General features: G+C 44.1%; 1 protein-coding gene across 1 annotated transcript in view; it reads left to right on the forward strand.

Annotated features, from left to right (window-relative positions):
* ROBO2 (roundabout guidance receptor 2) overlaps nucleotides 1–19816 on the forward strand; it is a gene marked incomplete at its 5' end in the record, with an annotated part of 485855 nt that overhangs the window by 370315 nt on the left and 95724 nt on the right. Inside the window, one exon of the mRNA XM_021711978.1 lies at nucleotides 15553–15677. Within this exon, the coding sequence (XP_021567653.1) occupies nucleotides 15553–15677 (125 nt within the window). The remainder of the gene's footprint in view (nucleotides 1–15552; nucleotides 15678–19816) is intronic.

Raw genomic sequence — 19816 nt, forward strand, 5'->3', positions numbered from 1 at the left:
TTTACAATTGAAGTGCTTTGAAAACTGAGGAATGTGTGTATGATTTTTAAGTCTCGTTTTCTCTATTTGTCATGATGCCTATGAATAAGTTTAACTGTCTTTTGAATGACACATAAAATCACGGAGAGGATGAGAACGAACAAGGAGAGATGACAAAGGACAGAGAAGGCGCTGACAGGGGCGACATGGCCAGGCTGTTTTATCTTTGAATACGTTTTTCTCCTGTTTCACTTCTTTATTTCTTCAAATACATTGGTTACATTGGCTTTCCAAAGTGTGTTTCCTTGGGGTGGAACAACCTGGGCCACACAGCAATTTGTAACTGCCGAGAAATCGATGGGCTTGGGGCAAAATGCCACGTTTTAAAATTATCATTTTCAAGCAGCCACCACTATTCTACACATAAGCCTGAAGGGACATAGCTTTTCAGTGTTTCGACCAAACACAGTGATTTAACAGATCCTTGTTTTAGCAGAGTCAAAGCAGAGTTTTGCTCATGCATGCTCTAAATGCTCTAAAGCATTTTGTTCTTGAGGCTGTCAAGAAGTCCAAGAGCGAGTCAGTGATTGAAAAATCCATTCAGGGTGAATTATAAACCAAACGGCACCTAAGAATGATGTGACATATTTTTGATAACCCCATGTTGAAATGAGAAGATGAAATATGCTGTATGTAACTTTAATGTCGGAAGTGTTCCAGACTGTTAAAATTAGAAGACATGCTGATATTCTGTGTGAGCCTTCCATGATGAGGTGCCCTTTTTGCGAAAGGTGTCCTGAGTGAGCCTTGGAAGGACACCTGGAGTCTGATTTCTCACCTCTCTTCTATCTGTGGGCAAGCTGCTGCCCATAACCCGAGGCGATCGTGCCCTCCCTCAAGTGCTCATGCTTCCTGCACCCGGCACTAAGTAGCTGCGATATGCAGGGTCCTGTTTAATTATTATTAAGCATCGCGTTTTCCATTCCTCCATGTGTTTCGATTAAATGGTCATCTGAAAAAGGCACTCTGTTTTATTTTGTATATTCCAACAGCGTTTCCATAATGTAAAACATTCGAAGCTAATGCTCATTTTTAAAGTGAAGAACAAGTCCAGGTCACTTCTCAGGTTGAGCTGGTTAGCCTAGCATCTTGACAGCGACCGTCCACTGCCTCAGGGAGGGAGCCTGGGTCTGAGATGCCCGAGTCAGACTTATTTTTCCCAGAACTCGGTGGAAACGTTCTGTTGTCTTGGTGGTGACTGGCCCTGTTGTGAAGGCTGAAGCTTACACAGTATTTGCCCTCCTTGACCAGGATGCCCTTTTACTCTGTGACACTCATGTGGTCCCTTCTTCTGAGTAACTGTGCTGGGTTTTACCTTGGTGGTGATCATCTGTATCCAGCATTCCTAGGAGACAACAACTCCCTCGAATCTGCATGTCCACACTTTAATTTACTTTATTTCAACAACATTTTCTTTTGTTTTATCTTTGAATACGTTTTTCTCCTGTTTCACTTCTTTATTTCTTCAAATACATTGGTTACATTGGCTTTCCTTGGTCTCAATTCCATATTTATAAACTTATCTGTAATGACTTCAAAGTTATCCTTTCTGTTTAATATTATATGACTTCTTGCCGGTCACAGCATATATTCTTTGGAGACCAAGGTGAGAGGATTGCTTGAGCCTAGGAGTTGAAGACCAACCTGGGCAGCACAGTGAGACCTTATCACTATAAAAAATAAAAACATTAGTTGGGCATGGTGGCACACACCTGTAGCCCCAGCTACTCAGGAGTCTGAGATGGAAGGATCCCGTGAGTCCAAAGGTTTGAGGTTTTGGGGTGCCCTGATCGTGCCACTGCATTCCACCCTGGGTGGCAGAAGTGAGACTGCAATTAAAAAAAAAAGTATAATTTCTCAATGCCAATTTACCACCTCCCTAACTTTTTACATTGTGATTTGTTTATTGTTTCTAAAATGTATTTTTTATTTATTGAATTTTTTTTTTTTTTGAGTTGGAGTCTCACTTGGTCACCCAGTGTCACTCCCGGCCACCGCAGCCTCGCCTGCAGGGCTCCGGCGATACTTCCGCCTCCGCCTTCCGAGTAGCCGGAACTACAGGCATGCGCTACCATGCCTGGCTGATTTTTTGATTTATTGTAGAGATGAGTTCTCCCTGCCCAGGTGGGCCTTGAACCCGCGGGCTCAGGCAATCCCCTCACCTCAGCCTCCCTAAGGCGCAGGATTACAGGCTGAGCCACCGAGCCCAACTTTATTTAATTTTTTAATTCTGTTGTTTTCTTGCTAAGCCGTGGTATCATGTTCCTTGTCTGTACTTGCCTCTTAGCCCTTGGTCTTTCTTAGCTTGCTCTTGAAAGAGAGAGCCTGGTGTGCATCATTTCACTTGGACCGTGCACGACTGTCTATTTTCACGTACTCCTGGGCTTCCTTGGTGGATTCTGGGAGCTACCGGTCCTTTGTGGACCTTTGGTGAACTATGCTCATTCCCTGCCGTGAATTGAGCACGTTGTTCGTCTCCCTGGGGCTTTTCACGTTCTGTTTGGCGTGGCTCCCGGGGGGTCCCGGGGCGATTCGTTGTCCGATTCACCGTGAAGCCTGAGGCTTGCACCCGTGGAGAAGGCACAGTGGGAGCTTCAGGGCAGCCCAGTGCCCTGACTGGAATGTCGTCCATGGCCCTGGCAGAACACCGCAGCCCTTTGAGCGGTAGGCTTTCTGCACTGCCACGGCCCTCCCTCTCCCTCCCCCTCCATCCTTCCTGCTTCCCAGTGCAGATGCACCCCTGGTGTGTTCTTTTCCAGCTGAGGCCTAAACATGGCCACAGATTGAGCGGTTGGAGGCAATAGCCACTTAGTAGGTCATCAGCGCAGAGGTCCGAAGTTCAGGCAGGCTCCAGGGGGTGTTCTGACGAGGGCTTCCAAGGCCAAAATCAAGACCGGGCTGAGGGCTTCTCTGAAGACTTTCTGTAATGGTTCATCAAGGTGTTTGGCAGAATCATTCCTTGCGGTTGCCGGACTGAAGCCCCCGTTCCCTCTGTTGCCAGCCCCGGGGACTGTTTCCAGAGGTCCCTTCCCATCTTTGCTCGTGGCCACCCCCCCTCAGAGCCCACAAGGGTGCCTCAATTCGTCATGTGCCTTCTCTTCTCTGTGTCTCACCAAGATCTTTTGATACCAGAACATTTCCTGACTTAAAGATCTTACGTGTTTGTTTTTTTTTTTGAGTTGGAGTCTCACTCTGTCACCCAGACTGGAGTGCAGTGGCTGCTCCCAGCCACCACAGCCTCAACCTGCTGGGCTCCGGCAATCCTTCTGCCTCAGCCTTCCAAGTAGCCGGAATTACAGGCATGCACTACCACGCCTGGCTGATTTCTTGATTTATTGTAGAGATGAGGTCTCGCTGCCCAGGCGGGTCTCGAACCTGCAGGCTCAGGCCATCCACTCACCTCAGCCTCCCAAGATCTTATGTGTTTAGCTGGGCCCTTCCGATTGATCTCTCTGCCTTAAGGTCAACTGATGAGTAACCTCAGTTACATGTTCAGAATCCCTTCTGAAACCTACATAGTCACGGGAACAACCCCCGGAGGTGGAGGTCATGGGAGCCACGTTAGAATTCCACCAGTCTCAGCAGGCTTGGCTTTCTCCTTCTTTCGCTCCTTTCTCTGCCTTCTGGCTTCTACCAAGTTACGTCTCGATTCCCCAGTCTCACTCTGACTCTGAGCTTCCTTCTTCCCATCAAAGGACCGTGGGATGGGCCTTCACAGGCTGACAGAGGATCTGTGCAGGGTTGGCACAGGTGGAGGATTAAGCCTGGTGGTGGAGGGCTGCCCCGCTTCCTCCCTCCTCTCAGACCTGGCTCTGTTGGGCAGAGGCATCAAAGTTTGTGGCTTGGGGCTATGGTAGCCTCTTCACATTTTTCATTTCTTTTGTTGTATTCAGTAGAGGACAGGAAAGCCAGAAACCTTTATTATTTTCACCTGGTATCAAACAGTTTGAATACTCATTAATTTTGGAGTCTACGCAAATAGAAGTAAAATAAATACGAAGGATTTTAACTTGGTCCTTAAGATGACAGTACAATAAATATTAAATGTCAGCATAATGTAAGTACTCTGGCCCAAAACAGCATTATGAGATTTGTGTTAGGAGATTTCACTGACTGTGGCTGAAATGAATCACATTAACATTTGAGTCACATCTTCTAAGAAAGTCAAAATCTTCATTTTTATAAGTTATAGAGATTTGTAGACAGAAAGGCATATCACTATATATATATATATATATATATATATACATATATATATACATATATATATATATATATATATACACACATATACATATATATATATATATATATATATATATATATATACATATACACTGTCAAATATATATTATGCCATGCACTATGTCTAAATATTACATGCAGGGTATTTGAATGTGACTATACTATTTATTTAAACATATTAAGTGTCACTCAAGGGAATAGTACATAATTAGATTCATTAAAAATACATAAACTAGCAAGTTAAATTAAATTTTGAGTTAGAATATGTCTGAATGCTCTGTAAAGGCTCTCTCATGGCAAGTGTTGCGTTCCAGATTTACAGGGGCTATTATCTTCATCTGCCCTGCAAAACTATCGGCCCTTTGTCAGTGGGTGCATTGTTACATTTATCTTCCTGCTGCCTCTGGGTCTAGCAAAGTCCTGACATGTGCTGGGGCACACAAATGTCGGTGCCGTTAATTGACACACACACATATGCATACATAGGTAACGCTGGCCCAGAAAATGTTTATGCAAGCAGCTTCGAATTGTGCTGCAAGAAGATTAAGCAACATTAATGGGAACAGGCCAATCCCATATCCCCCATTCTGCCAGTAGGAGATAAAATACAACAAAAAAGAAGGCACTAATGAGTTAGGACGGTGACTTACTAAGCGTGTAATTAATGTTATTAAGAAACATGGCAGTTGCATATTAAAATTCCGTTAACTAAGCAACCTTCGGCATCCGTACATTTGTTCCTTGGTTGCAAGTTTTTCTTTCTTTCTTTTTTTCCTTTTCTTTTCTCTGATTGGCATCTTCATGCAATCTTTCTCTGAAAAATGAGCTAATGGGATGTGATTGGCCTTCATGGTTTAGCTGAAGTGCTGACATGACAGTGCTGGCAAGTTGACAGGTTAAGTGAGTGAAAATGGTTGTCTCGTCTCACACTTACAGTAGAGCCGCTCTCAGCTCCAGCCTCCTCCTCACACCCACCCTGAAAAGGCCCTTCCGCCCCAGAGAGAAGCCGCATTCTCCCTGTTTAGGAATTTAGAGTCTGAGAGGAGTCTCCACCCCTCTTTAAACTGTTCTTTTTTGCCGGTCAAAAATAAGATCATTTTTTAGGAATAGAGTGGCTATTTTCTTATTCAATAACTATTTAGTTTTTAAGCGAAGAGTGTTTCTTCTTCACATTACAAGTCCTCTGAAAAAACAACATTTTATTATTTTCATTTTAGTACTTGTATCAGGACAGCGAATAGAAAAGCAAAACTACCTACTGGTGAAAGAAAAATCTGGGAAGGTGGAATTTAGAAGTTCAGAATTTGTTCCAAATTTTGATGGGTTTTTCTTTTTTTTGTTTTGTTTTTTTTCTGAGTTGGAGTCTCACTCTGTCGCCCAGACTGGAGTGCAGTGGCCGCTCCCAGCCACCGCAGCCTCGCCTGCTGGGCTCTGGCGACCCTTCCGCCTCAGCCTTTCGAGTAGACGGAACTACAGGCACGCGCTACCACGCCCGGCTGATTTTTTGATTTATTGTAGAGATGAGGTTTCGCTCCCCAGGCGGTTCTCGAACCCGTGGGCCCAGGCAATCCACTCACCTCGGCCTCCCAAAGCGCAGGATTACAGGCTAAGCCACCAAGTCCGGCTGTTGACGAGTTTTTCTACTGAGCTCTCAATTTATAACTGTGTATAGTTCAGAAGCTCTGTGAAACTTGAATGTTGAACCTCAGAACGATTTCCTAGGGTTCTCTGACATCCTGCACACACCTAGAGTGGAAAGATCTCTTTTAGTGGCCTGAACAGAAAAAGGTTGAAGACGATCTGCACACAGGCCCTGCTTAGTCACATGGTGAGGAAACGCTCCGAGATGCCTTGCGATACAGGAGTTTCTAACGCCGTTGCAAGAGTAGAGTGGCCAGCCCATAGACCACTGACATGGAAAAGCACGTGGTTCCACCACCATGGCCCCTCCGCTCAGGCCCGGGACCACGGGAGGGCCTGGACGGCGAAAGGCCGCAGGGAAGCCAGGGGGGGTCCTGGGGCACCCGCAGCCTGGGGGACACGAGGCCCCCCAGAGGCCTGAGCCTTTGCCTCCACCCTTCCTTCCTCAGCAACGCACCAAAGCCGTCTCCCCCACCCCGTCCAGCCCCCTTTGTCGTCCTCTCTCTCTCTCCCTCTCTTCCTTCTTTGTCTTCCTCCCTCTTTCTCTCTCTCTCCTTCTCCCTTCCTATTTTTCTTTTTCCTCTTCTCTCTCTCTCTCTCTCGCTCTCTCTCTCTCTCTCTCTCTGCTTTCTCCTACTGTTAAGGTTGGCCAAGACCGTTTCCTCTTGTTTTGCATCGTCCATGCTGTATGGCCACACTCCATGGACTCACCCTGTTAGGACGGGCTTGATGGCTTCCATGCCCACCTCCTGTGGTGGAGGTGAGCTCCAGAGGAGAGAGCTTTTTGCTCTGACACAAAGTCAAGTCATTCGTGCTCTTGTTGTTTTTTAATATTTGAGTGCTATTATTAATTAATGTGTCAGCAGCATCTGAATTCATCTCTAGCACAAACTTATTATTGTGGTATTTTCAGTAATGTTCTTTCCTTAGAAACAAAACCAAAAAATGCTGAGGCACTAGTACAAAGCAGGAATGTGCTCATAGCTGTTTATCACAACAGGGTTTTATGTGTTTGCTTATGCGATCCCAAAACACAAGACATCTTGAGCCAAATGAGTTTACTCTTTTCAAAGGCATCCTTGTCATTCCAGGTTATCTTAGAATTATTTCATCTTGGTAATTGCATTGTTTCAGGTCAGGAAGAAGTATATTATGTGTGACTCAAAGAGAGAGAATGGCTCGAGCCACTTTCACAAAGCACAGGTGTGCTCTTGGGTTGTGTGTCATGCCCGCCACAGCAAACTCAGACCCTCTGGCCCTCCTTAGAATTGCCTTCACAGTTGCTGCAAATGGCAATTTAGAAGGACTTCTATTATTTTGTGATCATACCATGTCATAATTGGTTAGCTTCACTGCCTATTTCAGTCATCAGTGTTTGAATAATTGAGTTATTTTGAGGGTTTCAGATGTTATGTGAATCCTCCAGGATCGATCTTCTCCCAAACAGCAAGTTCCATGAGTGGTTCAGAGCCACAGAGAGTGATGGTGGCAAAACAGTGATGTGTCCTTTCCTACACAGGAAAGTGTGTGATTTATGCATACGTGTGGGACCTCTCACAGTGGAGAGCAGAGTGCAGAGCCTAAATGGGTGAAGAGCTAGAGCTTACAGTTCATGGGAGTCAGTCTGTTCTCTTTGACTATTGGTGTTTATATTTATGAAAGCAGAAAACCATATGATACTTTCCCAATTCCATTTTGACATTGAAGAAGCATTTGAACATATATTAGATTACCGTTGAGAGAACAGGTTCAGATATTGGTATTTTACTATGGAATAAGAATTTTTTTTCCGGAGTCTCACTCTGTTACCCATGCTGCAGTACAGTGACACACTCATGGCCACCCCAACTTCAACCTGCTGGTCTCCAGCGATCCGTCTGCCTCAGCCTTACCAAGTAGCCAGAACTACAGGTGCGCACTACCACACCCAGTTAATTTTTTATTTTTATTTGTAGAGACCAGGTCTCATCAAGTTGCCCAGGCTAGTCTCGAACCCATGGGCTCAGGCAATCTACTCCTCACCTCAGCCTCCCAAAATGCTGGGATTACAGATTGAGCCACTGAGCCTGGCCTGGAATAAGAGTTTTTAATATTAGCTACAAGTAAATTATTGATTGGGAAGGAAAATGTATCACTCATCTAAAAGATTTATTGCTGTGGACTCAGAAAAATAAATAAATAAATAAAACTGAATGGGAAAGGTGGGCAGTTTGAAAATAGTGACAAATGAATAAAATATGATTAAGTGATCTTTATGTAAATGATTAGTTTAAATCCTATATTTCTAACTTATATTTCCTATTATAAATACATTACTTCCTCTGAGATGAATTATGTATTAATAAGTTTCCAACCAAATATTTTTATGACCCCATGTATGCCTTTCCAATATTATCAACAGAAATTCTTTTGAAATCAAGTCAAATGTTACAAAGGAGAAATTAAATAGAATTCACTAAGTTGAAGAAATGATCATTAATCAGTCAGAAGCCGGCCTTTTCTGGGTATAAACTGAGTAAATACTCATCGCTTACTCTGGGTCCACACTGCATGGTGAGGCAGTGGTTTCTCACTGTCTGCTTCTTGTTGGTACGGGTGCAGCCAAGTGACTGACTTGTGCAGTCGTTTTCAGGGCTGGACGCTGCACCAGGCCTGTGCTCATTGACAGCGTTTTGTTGTTCTAGGGTGGTGGCCACTCACATCTAGTCTGGGGGTCGCACATTTTCAGTTTGGTTTGGAGCACTCTCTACAGAGGCTTATCACAATCCATTAGTTTTTTTGTTTTGTTTTGTTTTCACAAAACAACATATCTTCTTTGACCTCTTCTCCATCCAAATTACTGTACTAGTGAGCCACCATCACTGGTGGGAAAGTGTCACATTCCTGAGGAGTAAAAAGTTTGAAAATGCATCATTTGCTTTAGATCATTAGTTCTTTTTTTCTATTTGAAAAAATTTGCTATTCCAAGGCATGTCTTGTGTTCACTGTTTGGGCCTTTTCTAGGTCAAATAAATGCTAGATGGTAGACAGCACCCCACACCAGGAAAATCTCCCAGCGGAACCGAGGACGCTAGACACAGAAGAGGAGAAACAGAGAAGCAGGACAGTGCAGTCAAGGGCACGTCAAGGTCAGAGAGTGCAGGGCATCGTAGGTAGCATAGACTGAAGGATGGTGGGTACCAGAGCCGGTGGCCCACAGAACAAGCAAACACATGGGCACGTGATGGAAGCACACGGGTCTCCTGAAACGTGGAGCCAGTCTGGGGACAGACGTGTGTCAAGATGGGGAACTCTTGGGCAGATGATGGAAGTCAAGTGCCGCGTTGAACAGGGTAATTTGCAAGCGTGGCACTGGTACGCATTGTGGGTTTCACTGCAATGCGATGAAAAGCACTGTCGGTTTTTGAATAACGAGTGCCCGTAAGAAAGGGGACTCAAGAGAAGTTGTGCTTACAGTTAGTACAGCAGGAACGCCATTTTAGGTTTTATGCTACTTTCACAATAAAACCAGTTATTCAGGAAAAGCACAATGTTACGATTTTTAAAATCATACAGCATACTGGAAATTATTGCATAGAAATTTTACCCTTCTGCTGGGTTATAGATGGGAAAATTTTCAGTTATTCAGATCATATTTGAAGGGAACGGAGCCTCACAACTCAGTGTTTCAGCAGTCCAGTTACAGCTCTGGAGTCAACCAGAAGTCATACCTGGCCTGCAGTCTAGCTCTTTAGGACACCTGCGTGCCCTTTGTAGGACTTGGTTTGTAGTCTTTACGTCATTATGGTACGGTTAAAGTAAAAGACTTCTCGAATATTAAAGGAAAGGGTTTCTGTGCACGGTTTGACACAGTCCCTGACACTCGACAGGCATGTAATTAATGTTAATTATTGTCCTATAAAACAACTTGTGACTAAGTAAATCTTTAACTCAAGCAAAGAATGGAAGAGAATGCGTTCTAAGTATGCTTCTAGAATATATCAGTATTTAACAAGCACATAGATTAACTAGCACACAAATGTCTATTCAAAATGTTTATTATTATTATTATTTTTTTTTTTGAGTTGGAGTCTCACTCTGTCGCCCAGACTGGAGTGCAGCGGCCGCTCCCGGCCACCGCAGCCTCGACCTGCTGGACTCCGGCGATCCTTCCGCCTCAGCCTTCCGAATAGCCAGAATTACAGGCATGCGCTACCAAGCCCGGCTGATTTTTTGATTTATTGTAGAGATGAGGTCTCGCTGCCCAGGCAGGTCTCAAACCTGCGGGTTCAGTCAATCCACTCACCTCAACCTCCCAAAGGCACGGGATTACAGGCTGAGCCACCGAGCCTGGCCAAAATGTTTATTATTATGTCATTAGAACTGTGTTAGTTCAGACATAAAATTGTACCCAAAGAAAGAAAGCAGCCGATGTGCCTGTTGCCACCCTGATGCCACATTTGAATGCCTGGCTGTGGCATGGCCACCTCCACATGCTGCCATGGGAAGCCATTTTTCCTGTTGGAACAACCCTGAACATGCCGGGCTGAGCCTCCGGGGTCCGCGGCCCTCATCCCAAGCCCACCCTGTGATGGCGTGTCACCTGCTGGCCTTCCTGTCTGATTTCCAGAGGCATTAGCACACCAGAGCTGCAGTGTGCCTTTGATGGCGGCCAGCCTGGGCTGAACGTAGTATCAAAGCCTCATTTAGTAGAAATTAAATCCAACTCACCGTGCATTGTATTTATGTTCTCAAAACACGGCTTCAAGTGAGCTGTCCCGGATCTCTCATCTTAATTGACCTTTTAAATTTGGGTCAGCGTCTCTGGAAAGCACACGGCAAACTTTTCTTTCAGAATTATTGTTTTTTTAACGCATACGTGTTGATTAAATACAGAATTGTGCCACTCTGTTTGCCACCACTTGTTTCTTGTTATAGCTGAAGCAACGAGAAATTAAGCAATAGGTTAGTACATCACAGTTACAGAAGATTCACCTACTGCGTTCAGGTTTGGGGAGAATATAAGTTTGTATTTTATACTCCCCGTCTTTGAAGCATGTAGAGTTGTCATTTGTGTAACTAGCATGTTCTTCTGGAGTCTGCACCTCAATCTCTTTCATTCCCATTGGGTTTAAACGTGTGTTGCGAACCGTCTCCCTGAGGACCTAGAACAGCAGTTCTTCCTTGCACCAAGAGCCATTGTAGGAACACTCTGTACAGACCGCACACGCTGTGCTGCTACACCTTGTTGGTGAGATGCCATGCCTGTCCCTTCCCCCACTGGTTGGTGGCCTCGGCCAAATGCCTCCTTTCAGACCATCCTCGCCACACCCGGCAGAAGTTCTGAAGCTGTGGGATGTAACACTGTGTGAATTGTTGATGGAGTTTTGCATCTAAAAACCTCAAAGATAAATTCCCTCAGCTGAGATTCTTCCAGAAGATTGAGATGCAGATCCCAGCCTAGAAAGCAAGCCCCCCACCTTTGGTGGCACCAGGAGGAGATAGACACTTTAAGTTCTCGCAGACTCTTCCTTTTTCTGCTTTGACAAGTGTTTCTCATTTTTAACTGGCTTTAGTTTTAAAACGAAAAGACAATTTCGATCCCAGTGAGATCAGTGTGTCTTAGGCTCTGGTGGTAGCAATATGCCACAGTTACAGTAACTTGGAATAAAAGCACAATATAAGTAAGCATCAAATGAAAAGATGTTCTGTAGGGTAAGTAACAGATTCTGTCAGCTTTTTGCTGGTGGCCCTTAAACAAATTTTATATTGGGTAGAAGTTCAGGAAGTTATGATTTGCTGGCCTCTGTAGATTGTACTGTCGGCCTCGGAGAAGTGCATTGTGATACCGAGAGGGTTCTTTCGGGTGCGACTCTGAACAGTGATGGCCCCTGTACTTTCTGCCTGAGCCTTCTACGGCTTCCCTCCCTCTGCCTCTGCCCTCTCTCCAGGCGTCACTGACACCACTTCGGAGCGTTCTTTCAAAATACGAACCTGATGCCTTTCTTGGGAACCCATCTTTGAGAGCGTCCTCGTAGGGCATGGGGGGTTATCAGGCCTGTTCGTGTCACCTTGGGGCCCAGGTTCTCTCGCCTCCATGCTCCTCCAGCCCTCCCGAGCCCAGAGTTGGGCCTCTGCTCTGTCCCAGGAGCCCTGCTTTCCTGCCGCTCGCCAGCACCGGCTTGTCCTTGGAGGCCCGGCCTGGGAGTTGTCTCCTGGCAAATCGCTTCTCCTGTCCTCACCGCACAGCCCGACCTGATTTTGTTCCACCCTCTGTCCTGGTGCCCTCTGCATTTGTCTACTGCAACCCCAAAATCATATTCTGGGACACTTGTTTATTTGGAGGTATGTTTACCTGGAAGTCTCTGCCACCAGGCAGGCACACTTTTTATTTGGTTTCCCATCTCCTGTACCAAGCAGAACGTCTCATTTTCTGTAGTCGGTCAGTCCATTTGGAAGGAATAGATGAACAAGTTGTGTCCGTTCAGAAGAGGTGGATGCAGAGATTGTGGCCACTTCCCAGTCCTGTTCTGGGGATTGTATTTTAGCAGCTGTGCTAAAATTGTAGAATCTGGATGCCAAACGCGTTTTGCAAAGCCACTCATCTGCCAGAAGAAATTTTCAGAAATGTGAAAACCAAATGCATGGAAATCTGTAGTTATATCTCAAGCACAGATGATAGTCTTGCTGAAATAGATGAGTGGTAAATAGCTGAAGAATAATATGCTTAAAACTCTAAAATGTAGAAGGTATGATTATATTTCATTCTTTCATGCTGTGTTTCCTCTGATGATTTTAGCCATGAGTATTCTCAGTTATTATATTTTAAAAATTATATAGGGAAGGACTGTATAGATTACCCAGGATGCAAATATTTTACTAACTAGTTAGGTGAGTTCATTTAAATTTTTTTCTGACCCAAGGCGGTTCAAATTAACTAAGAAGCTGAATATATAACTTTTATTACAGACTGTGAAATAACTGAATTTGACTGAACTGAGTTTTTAATTTTTAATAATGAGGTGCATATTAAATTACTCAACATGCCTCACTTAGCAAGTGTTCATATTGGTACTATTACTTTTCTTCCATAGTTTTGCAAAGAAGTAAAGAACTATACACTCATTCTTTGTCATACATACATAATTTTTCTACAGTATGACAGATGACAGAAACCAACCTTAAGACTTTTTTTGGTACAAATACCTGGTGGTTTCATATCCCCTCTGAAACATGAGCACTGTGGTGTTTTAAGAGTTTTTTTCTAAAGTAATTTTGTAACATTGATTTAAACTATCATTTCTATTAGAAAACATGGAACAAAAATCAATGTATCTGCTGATTCAGTAGAATTGTATAGAAATAACAAGAAGATTGCAAGAAGCAAGTAATCTCCTGAAAATGCAAGGCAACATAAACCATACTCTGTTCAAATAGATTCATAAATCTGGGTTCTCCATACTACTAGAAGGAGTCTTCTGTTATCTATAGCTATAGAATAAAATTTTGCTTAGTAGATTTATTCCTTCTGTCCCTGAGGTGTGTGTTGGGTATGTTGAACATGAATGCAGTGTAATAGAACACCTAAAAAAAAGTCATTTTTTGAAAAAAAAATGCTGCTGTTTTTTCTGGGCTAGCATTCTTGTAAAAATAAGCAGTTGGTTGTATGTTTGGGGCCACCTTACATTTACTCCATGCTTGAACCTGCATTACTTTCTTCTCAAGACTGAAAGAATTCCAAGGAAAGGCTTTTTATCAGACATCACTTACTATTAGAGTGCTTTAGAGTTCCACCAGGCTCTAAAAATTAGAGTTGATTTTCCGTGTTTTTGGTCTTTGTTTTCTAGCATCAGCAACTAGGTAAAGTGAAAATGAACGATTGGAAAAGTTATAGAATAAACACAGTTTCCTTTCCAGCAAAAGTGGGTTTTGGTAGGAAGTCGATGCCTTGGGAAAGCTTCCCGTTTTGCTGTCCACTGTGGTTCGCTACTTCTCGCTCTGTGTCCTCAGGATGCAAGTTGCCTCTGAGCTTGCTTGGCATACTCACCCCCGTACCTTTCTTTTCTACTGGAGTGACTTGTGACACGGTCTCCGCGTCTCCCTCTCCAATCCACAGCACACCCACCAGAGGATTAGAGCTTCCCCACATTCTGCCTTCCACCTGTCACTTCTCAGCTTGGGAAAAGCCAGAATCAGACCCTCACTCTGGCTTCTTAAGCCTTCCTTTGCCGCCCACGACGTCTCTATCGCGGGGCCCCTCCCTCCTGCCAACGGCACGCTCTCTGCTCTGTGTCTTCTCACTGCTCACCTTGCTCAGTTACCTCTTGGAAGTGTGCTCCTTTTTTTTTTTTTCACCGATCAAATTATGCCTCCCTTTCCATGAAGCTCCCATGAGGTCCATGTCCTACACAAAGCCTTTCAGAGCTATCGCAGAAAGGAGAAAGGGCCTCCTTTCTCCAGAATGGTCCTGTTCCATCTATTTTTCTATTCAGTGACTGGAGTTCTCCGCCACTATGCTTCAAGGTCACCCCAGCACGGCACTTATGGCAGTCCTAGATGAGATGAGTGCTGAATTAGTTTTGTTTTTGTTGCTGTCATTGTGTTGTTTTTTAAAAATTTCCTGTAGACTATGAGCTCCTTGATGGCCGCAGGTTAGATACTTTCCATCCCTGTATCTTGAATGCCCAGTAGGAAAATGTATAATTGTCTAACATTTATCTGTCTTAAATTAAGTAAATTAGATTGAACCAAGCATTTTAATACATTTATTTATATTGTTAGTTAGCTTTGTATGCAATTCTCATCTCTTCAATTCTTTCACGTCTTTAATCCTTGGAGTCTTGAATTCTGGAATAGAAGCACTTTAAGAGTAGTGATCATATTGTATTCCTTCTGGTATCCCTGAGCCTTATACAGTTCTTGCAATTATTACACAAACAATTAATGCTTGCCAATAGATTGATTTTAGAGGAAGAACATGTTGAGTAAGACAGCAATTCTTTTCTGTTTGTATCTATTTAAAAAGCAGCACCAACGGAAAATCCATCTTTTTCCTTCAAAATGTGAAAATTGGTCAGGTGGGGTGGCTCATGCCTGTAATCCCAGCACTTTAGGAGGTGGAGGCAAGAGCATTGCCTGAGCTCAGGGGTTCAAGACTAGCCTGGACAATTTGGCAAGACTTTGTTTCTACAATAAATAAAAAAATTAGCCAGGCATGGTGGCACACGCCTGTGGTTCCAGCTACTTGGAAGGCTGAGGTGGAAGGATCTCCTGAGCCCAGCAGGTCGAGGCTGTGGTGGTTGTGAGTGTGCCACTGAACTCCAGCCTGGGTGACAGAGTGAGACTCCCAACTCAAGAAAAAAAGTAAAAATCATTTTAAAAAAATCTAATTTCCCATGCAAGTAGAAATAGACCACAGGATTATAATGTACAGCATTCAAACTGTGTCTGCTAATAAGTTTGCTTCCTTCTTCATGTTTGATAGACTAGAATGTCTTTCTCTTTGTGTTTTGAAAAATGTGTAAAAGTAAATAAATGGTGACCCCTCTCGGGCATGGAACCATTAACACAGTACCAGGTGTTCTCCCTGGTCTCTTTGTCTTTGTCAGTGGTGGATACTCACACACTTTCTTTCCTTTTAAATTATAGCCCCTCCACAGTTTGTGGTTCGGCCGAGAGATCAGATTGTGGCTCAAGGTCGAACGGTGACCTTCCCCTGTGAAACGAGAGGGAACCCACAGCCGGCGGTGTTCTGGCAGAAGGAAGGCAGCCAGGTGAGTGTGGGGGCCCCCCAGGCCTTCGCAATCTCTGCACTCCCGTCTGTCTCCTCCGGGGCTCCTTGAAGCTTGCCTCGCCTCTCCTGTCATCCATGTTGAGTTTATTTCACTTCCGAAAAAGACTGAGACATTCTCAAGCAGTGTGGCAGCTTTTATTTGCTAGTATTAATTTTTCAAAGTTTTGTGTCGATTAGATCAAAAGTAGTGTACAAAATTATCCATGAAAGGCCAACCAGATCCTCTGTAGCTATCTAGACTCTCTGAAGACAAAGGTAAGTGTGTTTTCTTGCATTGAGTTCTGTGGCTTGAGTAAGTGGGTGAGTCCATGCAGAGTGCTTAGAACAGTCTCTGTCCATGTGGAAAACAGTCAAGAAACATTTTTACTCTTCTTAAAAAAATGTTTTCTTTCAAAGATGTGGGTTACAGTTCAGGGTCAGGTATGGAAATGCTCATGATGCAGCGACCCTTGCTGGTGAGGTGTGTTCCCCCGGCCAACAGTAGTTTCCCACTACTGCCCCTCCATTTCTTACTGTATTGTGATAATTGCTGAAGGTCCACTCATGAGTGAGAGCAGGTGGTATTCAGTTCTTGGTTTCTGTGACACGTCACTCAATATTATAGACTCTAAGTCCATCCAAGTGGCTGTGGAGTTTATAATTTTGTTCTTCTTTTTGGCTGCATGACATTCCATCATGTATATGTACTACATTTTTTTCACCCAGTCCCCTTTTGATGGGCATCACAGTTGGTTCCATGTTTTTGCTATTGTGAATAGACACTTCTCAAAAGAAGACATACGAGCAGCCAACAGATGCCTGAAAAAATACTCAGCTTCATTTTTCTCTTAATTGGCTTAGAATCCAGTTTCAGCCCTGTCTTAGGTGGACAGTATAAATGGCTTTTGTATTCATTAATTTAACATGCCTCTCCTGGAGAGTAGAATTCTCTTATTCTTGTGTTCCTTCTAGGTTTGTTGCCAGTGGGGCTAGACAGGACATAAGTCACTAGCAGGGGCTCACACCTGTCCAGTCCTGGCTCTGTCCCAGAGTGTCCTCCAGGTGTCTCTGGGCAGCATGGCCTCTCCGACACTCAGCAAAAAGTCACCTGGGTGCACTATCTTTCTCGTTCAGTTCTCATTCATAACTTGGTCTCAGCCCGGATACATGCCTTCCTCTAGGTTCTTGGGCAACGAGTGAAATCTCCAGCTAAAGTTAGATTTTTTAAAAATGCAGATTTTACCACAGAATGTATCACAATTTCCTAAGGAACCCAGAGATAGCTTTCTTCTTGACATTCTAGAACAACTCATTGCTAGGCATGAGGGTTCTCAACAAGAGACCTACTGGTGGTCTCTCCCTTCCCTGCTATTGCTAAGAATTTCCTGGGGAATAATGGGTACCATTGTTAAAAGTCTGGGAGTCTGCCATCCACGCCAGAGATGGACAGTGTTCCAGGCAACATGAAGAGAACCTATTGCTTAGACCCACGAATGTTCTTCTGGCCAGGGAGGCAGAGGAGCTTGGATCAGCCACCGTCTGGCATTGCAGTGGGTTCCAGTACATTCTGAAAACACCCCAGGCTGGCCATTTTCACCACTCAGTCTGGATGCACAGACGGGTCTTCTTTCTCACTCGGTGCTCCCTGTGGGATCCATTTCCCTTGTGGTTAGTGACGGAACTAAGCAAAGGCCTCGGACTGCAACCGAAGCAAGCTAAGCTTCCGTGCCCAGACCCGCTTCAAGGTGCAGTCACTGTACACGGGGTGTCTGCTCACAGACCAGTGGAAGTCTCTGGCCCTTTGCTTACAGAGTCCGTCTTCAGATAAAGCCATCCTGAACTCTAAAGCACACGACAGAGTTATGTGTGCACACACCCACATGCACCTGAGCAGGAGTGGCTGCAAAAGGCACTGCATGATCTTTGGTTGGAGTGCCCTTGGACTTCACGAGGCTCATTTTCTAAACCTAGAATATGGGGAAAACCCGCTCTACTTTACACGAGTTAGGAAGATTAAGGGAGTAGATTAGTTGATATGTAAAATTGCTTTACATGTTGCAAAGGTCAGGCGAGATGTCCCGCCACTGATAGGCAACAGAAGTAAGTAAAGTCATTGGATTGTTGCAGATTCACACTTTAAGTCCATGGAGTGAGTGAAAGCCAATCTAACATCTCTTGTTATTATGTAGATGGGACTACCACGGGCAGATCGCAACCTTTAAAACATCTCCAAGTTTGGTGTGATGCATGTATTGGCCTGTCTTTCAGTCAACACATGGTGTTCTAAAAACGCTACATTGTTTTCCAATTGGTTTTGAAACAAGTAATACCTACATAGCATTTGAGTGTCTTTTCCCCCTGTATTTGACAAAGGGGTGTATAATTCCAGAGATAGTAAGGTTAAGAGTCATGCAGAATTCCAGTTAAGTACTTTGATTGTATTATAATCTTATGTCCAGTTCTATTTTATTCACCTATCTCCCTCCCATCAGAGAGTCAGAGACAGAGAGAGACAGAGAGAGAGAGAGAAGATAGATGGATACAGAGAATGACTGTGAACGAGAATATGACAGAAGTGCTTGAGCAAATTATAAATTTTCAAACCATGAATTGGGACATTAGGAAAAATGAATTGGTCTTACCGTCCGCAGTCTCCCATTTTTATGGTGACCGATGACTAGCATCGGCAGAAAGAGTGGAGGGCCTGAGCTTAGTGGTCCATATTCCTCGACATGGGCTGTGATAATGCCAGTCAGCCCTAATGGGACACCCGGCACATCAAGGTACAACGTGCCACGTAGGGTTCCCGGTTTTTCCTTGTGATCCATTTTCTTCTGCCCGTGTCACACAGGCAGGGGATTGAGATGCTGGACCCACCTCGCTCAAACGCCGTTGTGCGTGTCAACGGATCATTTAGAAGGTGGACTGGTATCGCACTGCAGAAGAAGAGAGAGCAGAGCCCATCTGATGCACTGGGGCTATGCAAATCAGTATTCTAATGGCTACTTGTCGGAAAGTGCGCACTCTCGAGTCATTTCAGGCGGCTTTAAAGTGTAGACCCTTCTCTTTTAGAGGGCTTGTTTCAGGAATACATTTGGGTTCTTCTTTGGGAGACGCAGCGGATTCTCAAATTGCGTGAAAATGCCTCGCCTTGGGTAGCAGTACACATTTTGAAAGAGGTCAATAGCATATTGAAATTACATTCCTGACATGCTAGCAAGCATCACTCCCTTCAGGAGGACTTTAATAACATGGCAATGTTTATGTAAAGTGGGCTTACAGTGTCACACTTGAATCTCATAAAGTGGACATCCATCACGTTGCAATAAAGAGAAGAGCTTCCAATTAAAGTGGGCCGTCATTTGCAGGATTAAAGTCATTTAGCGTAATTGAAAAGTGTTAATACCCTATTTTATCCTCTTCCATTGGTATTACTTCAAGGGTAAAAACATTTTAAGGTGAAAATGTGTCCTGTGCCTTTAATTGAATGTTATTACCTCCTGATGGCAACGTATTGAAACTGTTTAATTACAAACCTGAAAAATTAATTACTATATGGAGACACAGAGCCTGGGGGGTTATCATGCTCTCTTTTTGCAAGTAAATACATAAAAATTGACACGTGCTTATTTGTAGCCCAGTTTGGAAGCACACCTCATGGTTTCTCACACTCCCGTGTTTTCCTGGTTGAACAAGAGTAAATCTGCGCAGTTCGGCCAAGTGAATGTCACTCTTCTCGGTTACGAGCGCTTGAGATCTGTGCTCAGATCGAATGTATTCGATGTGTGCTCTATCGTAAACTGGCCTTTTCTTCAAAAGGCCGATGCGAGACTCCTGAAGGGAACCCACGGACTTCCACGGCCCGCGTCCGCCTTTGCCCCTTCCCATCGGCCTGATGAAGCTGTCTTGATTTGATGGACTCAGGATACAAGAGGCTCTGATATGTTGTACACCTCGCGCTTCGTCTCATCAGTTTTTTAATTTATAGGTTTCCCTTTCCTAATACCCCTCCTTCTTCGTGTAATTTAATTGCTGAAAAAACTAGGTCTATTGCTCTAAAGTTTCTCACTCTTGATTCTTACTGACCCTATCTCACAAGGACATTTAACATGTTTTTCTATCTCTAGTATTTCCTGCAAA

Source organism: Carlito syrichta, unplaced genomic scaffold, assembly GCF_000164805.1.
Source record: "Carlito syrichta isolate Samal-C Ts95f unplaced genomic scaffold, Tarsius_syrichta-2.0.1 Scaffold302973, whole genome shotgun sequence".
NCBI classification, from domain to species: domain Eukaryota; kingdom Metazoa; phylum Chordata; class Mammalia; order Primates; family Tarsiidae; genus Carlito; species Carlito syrichta.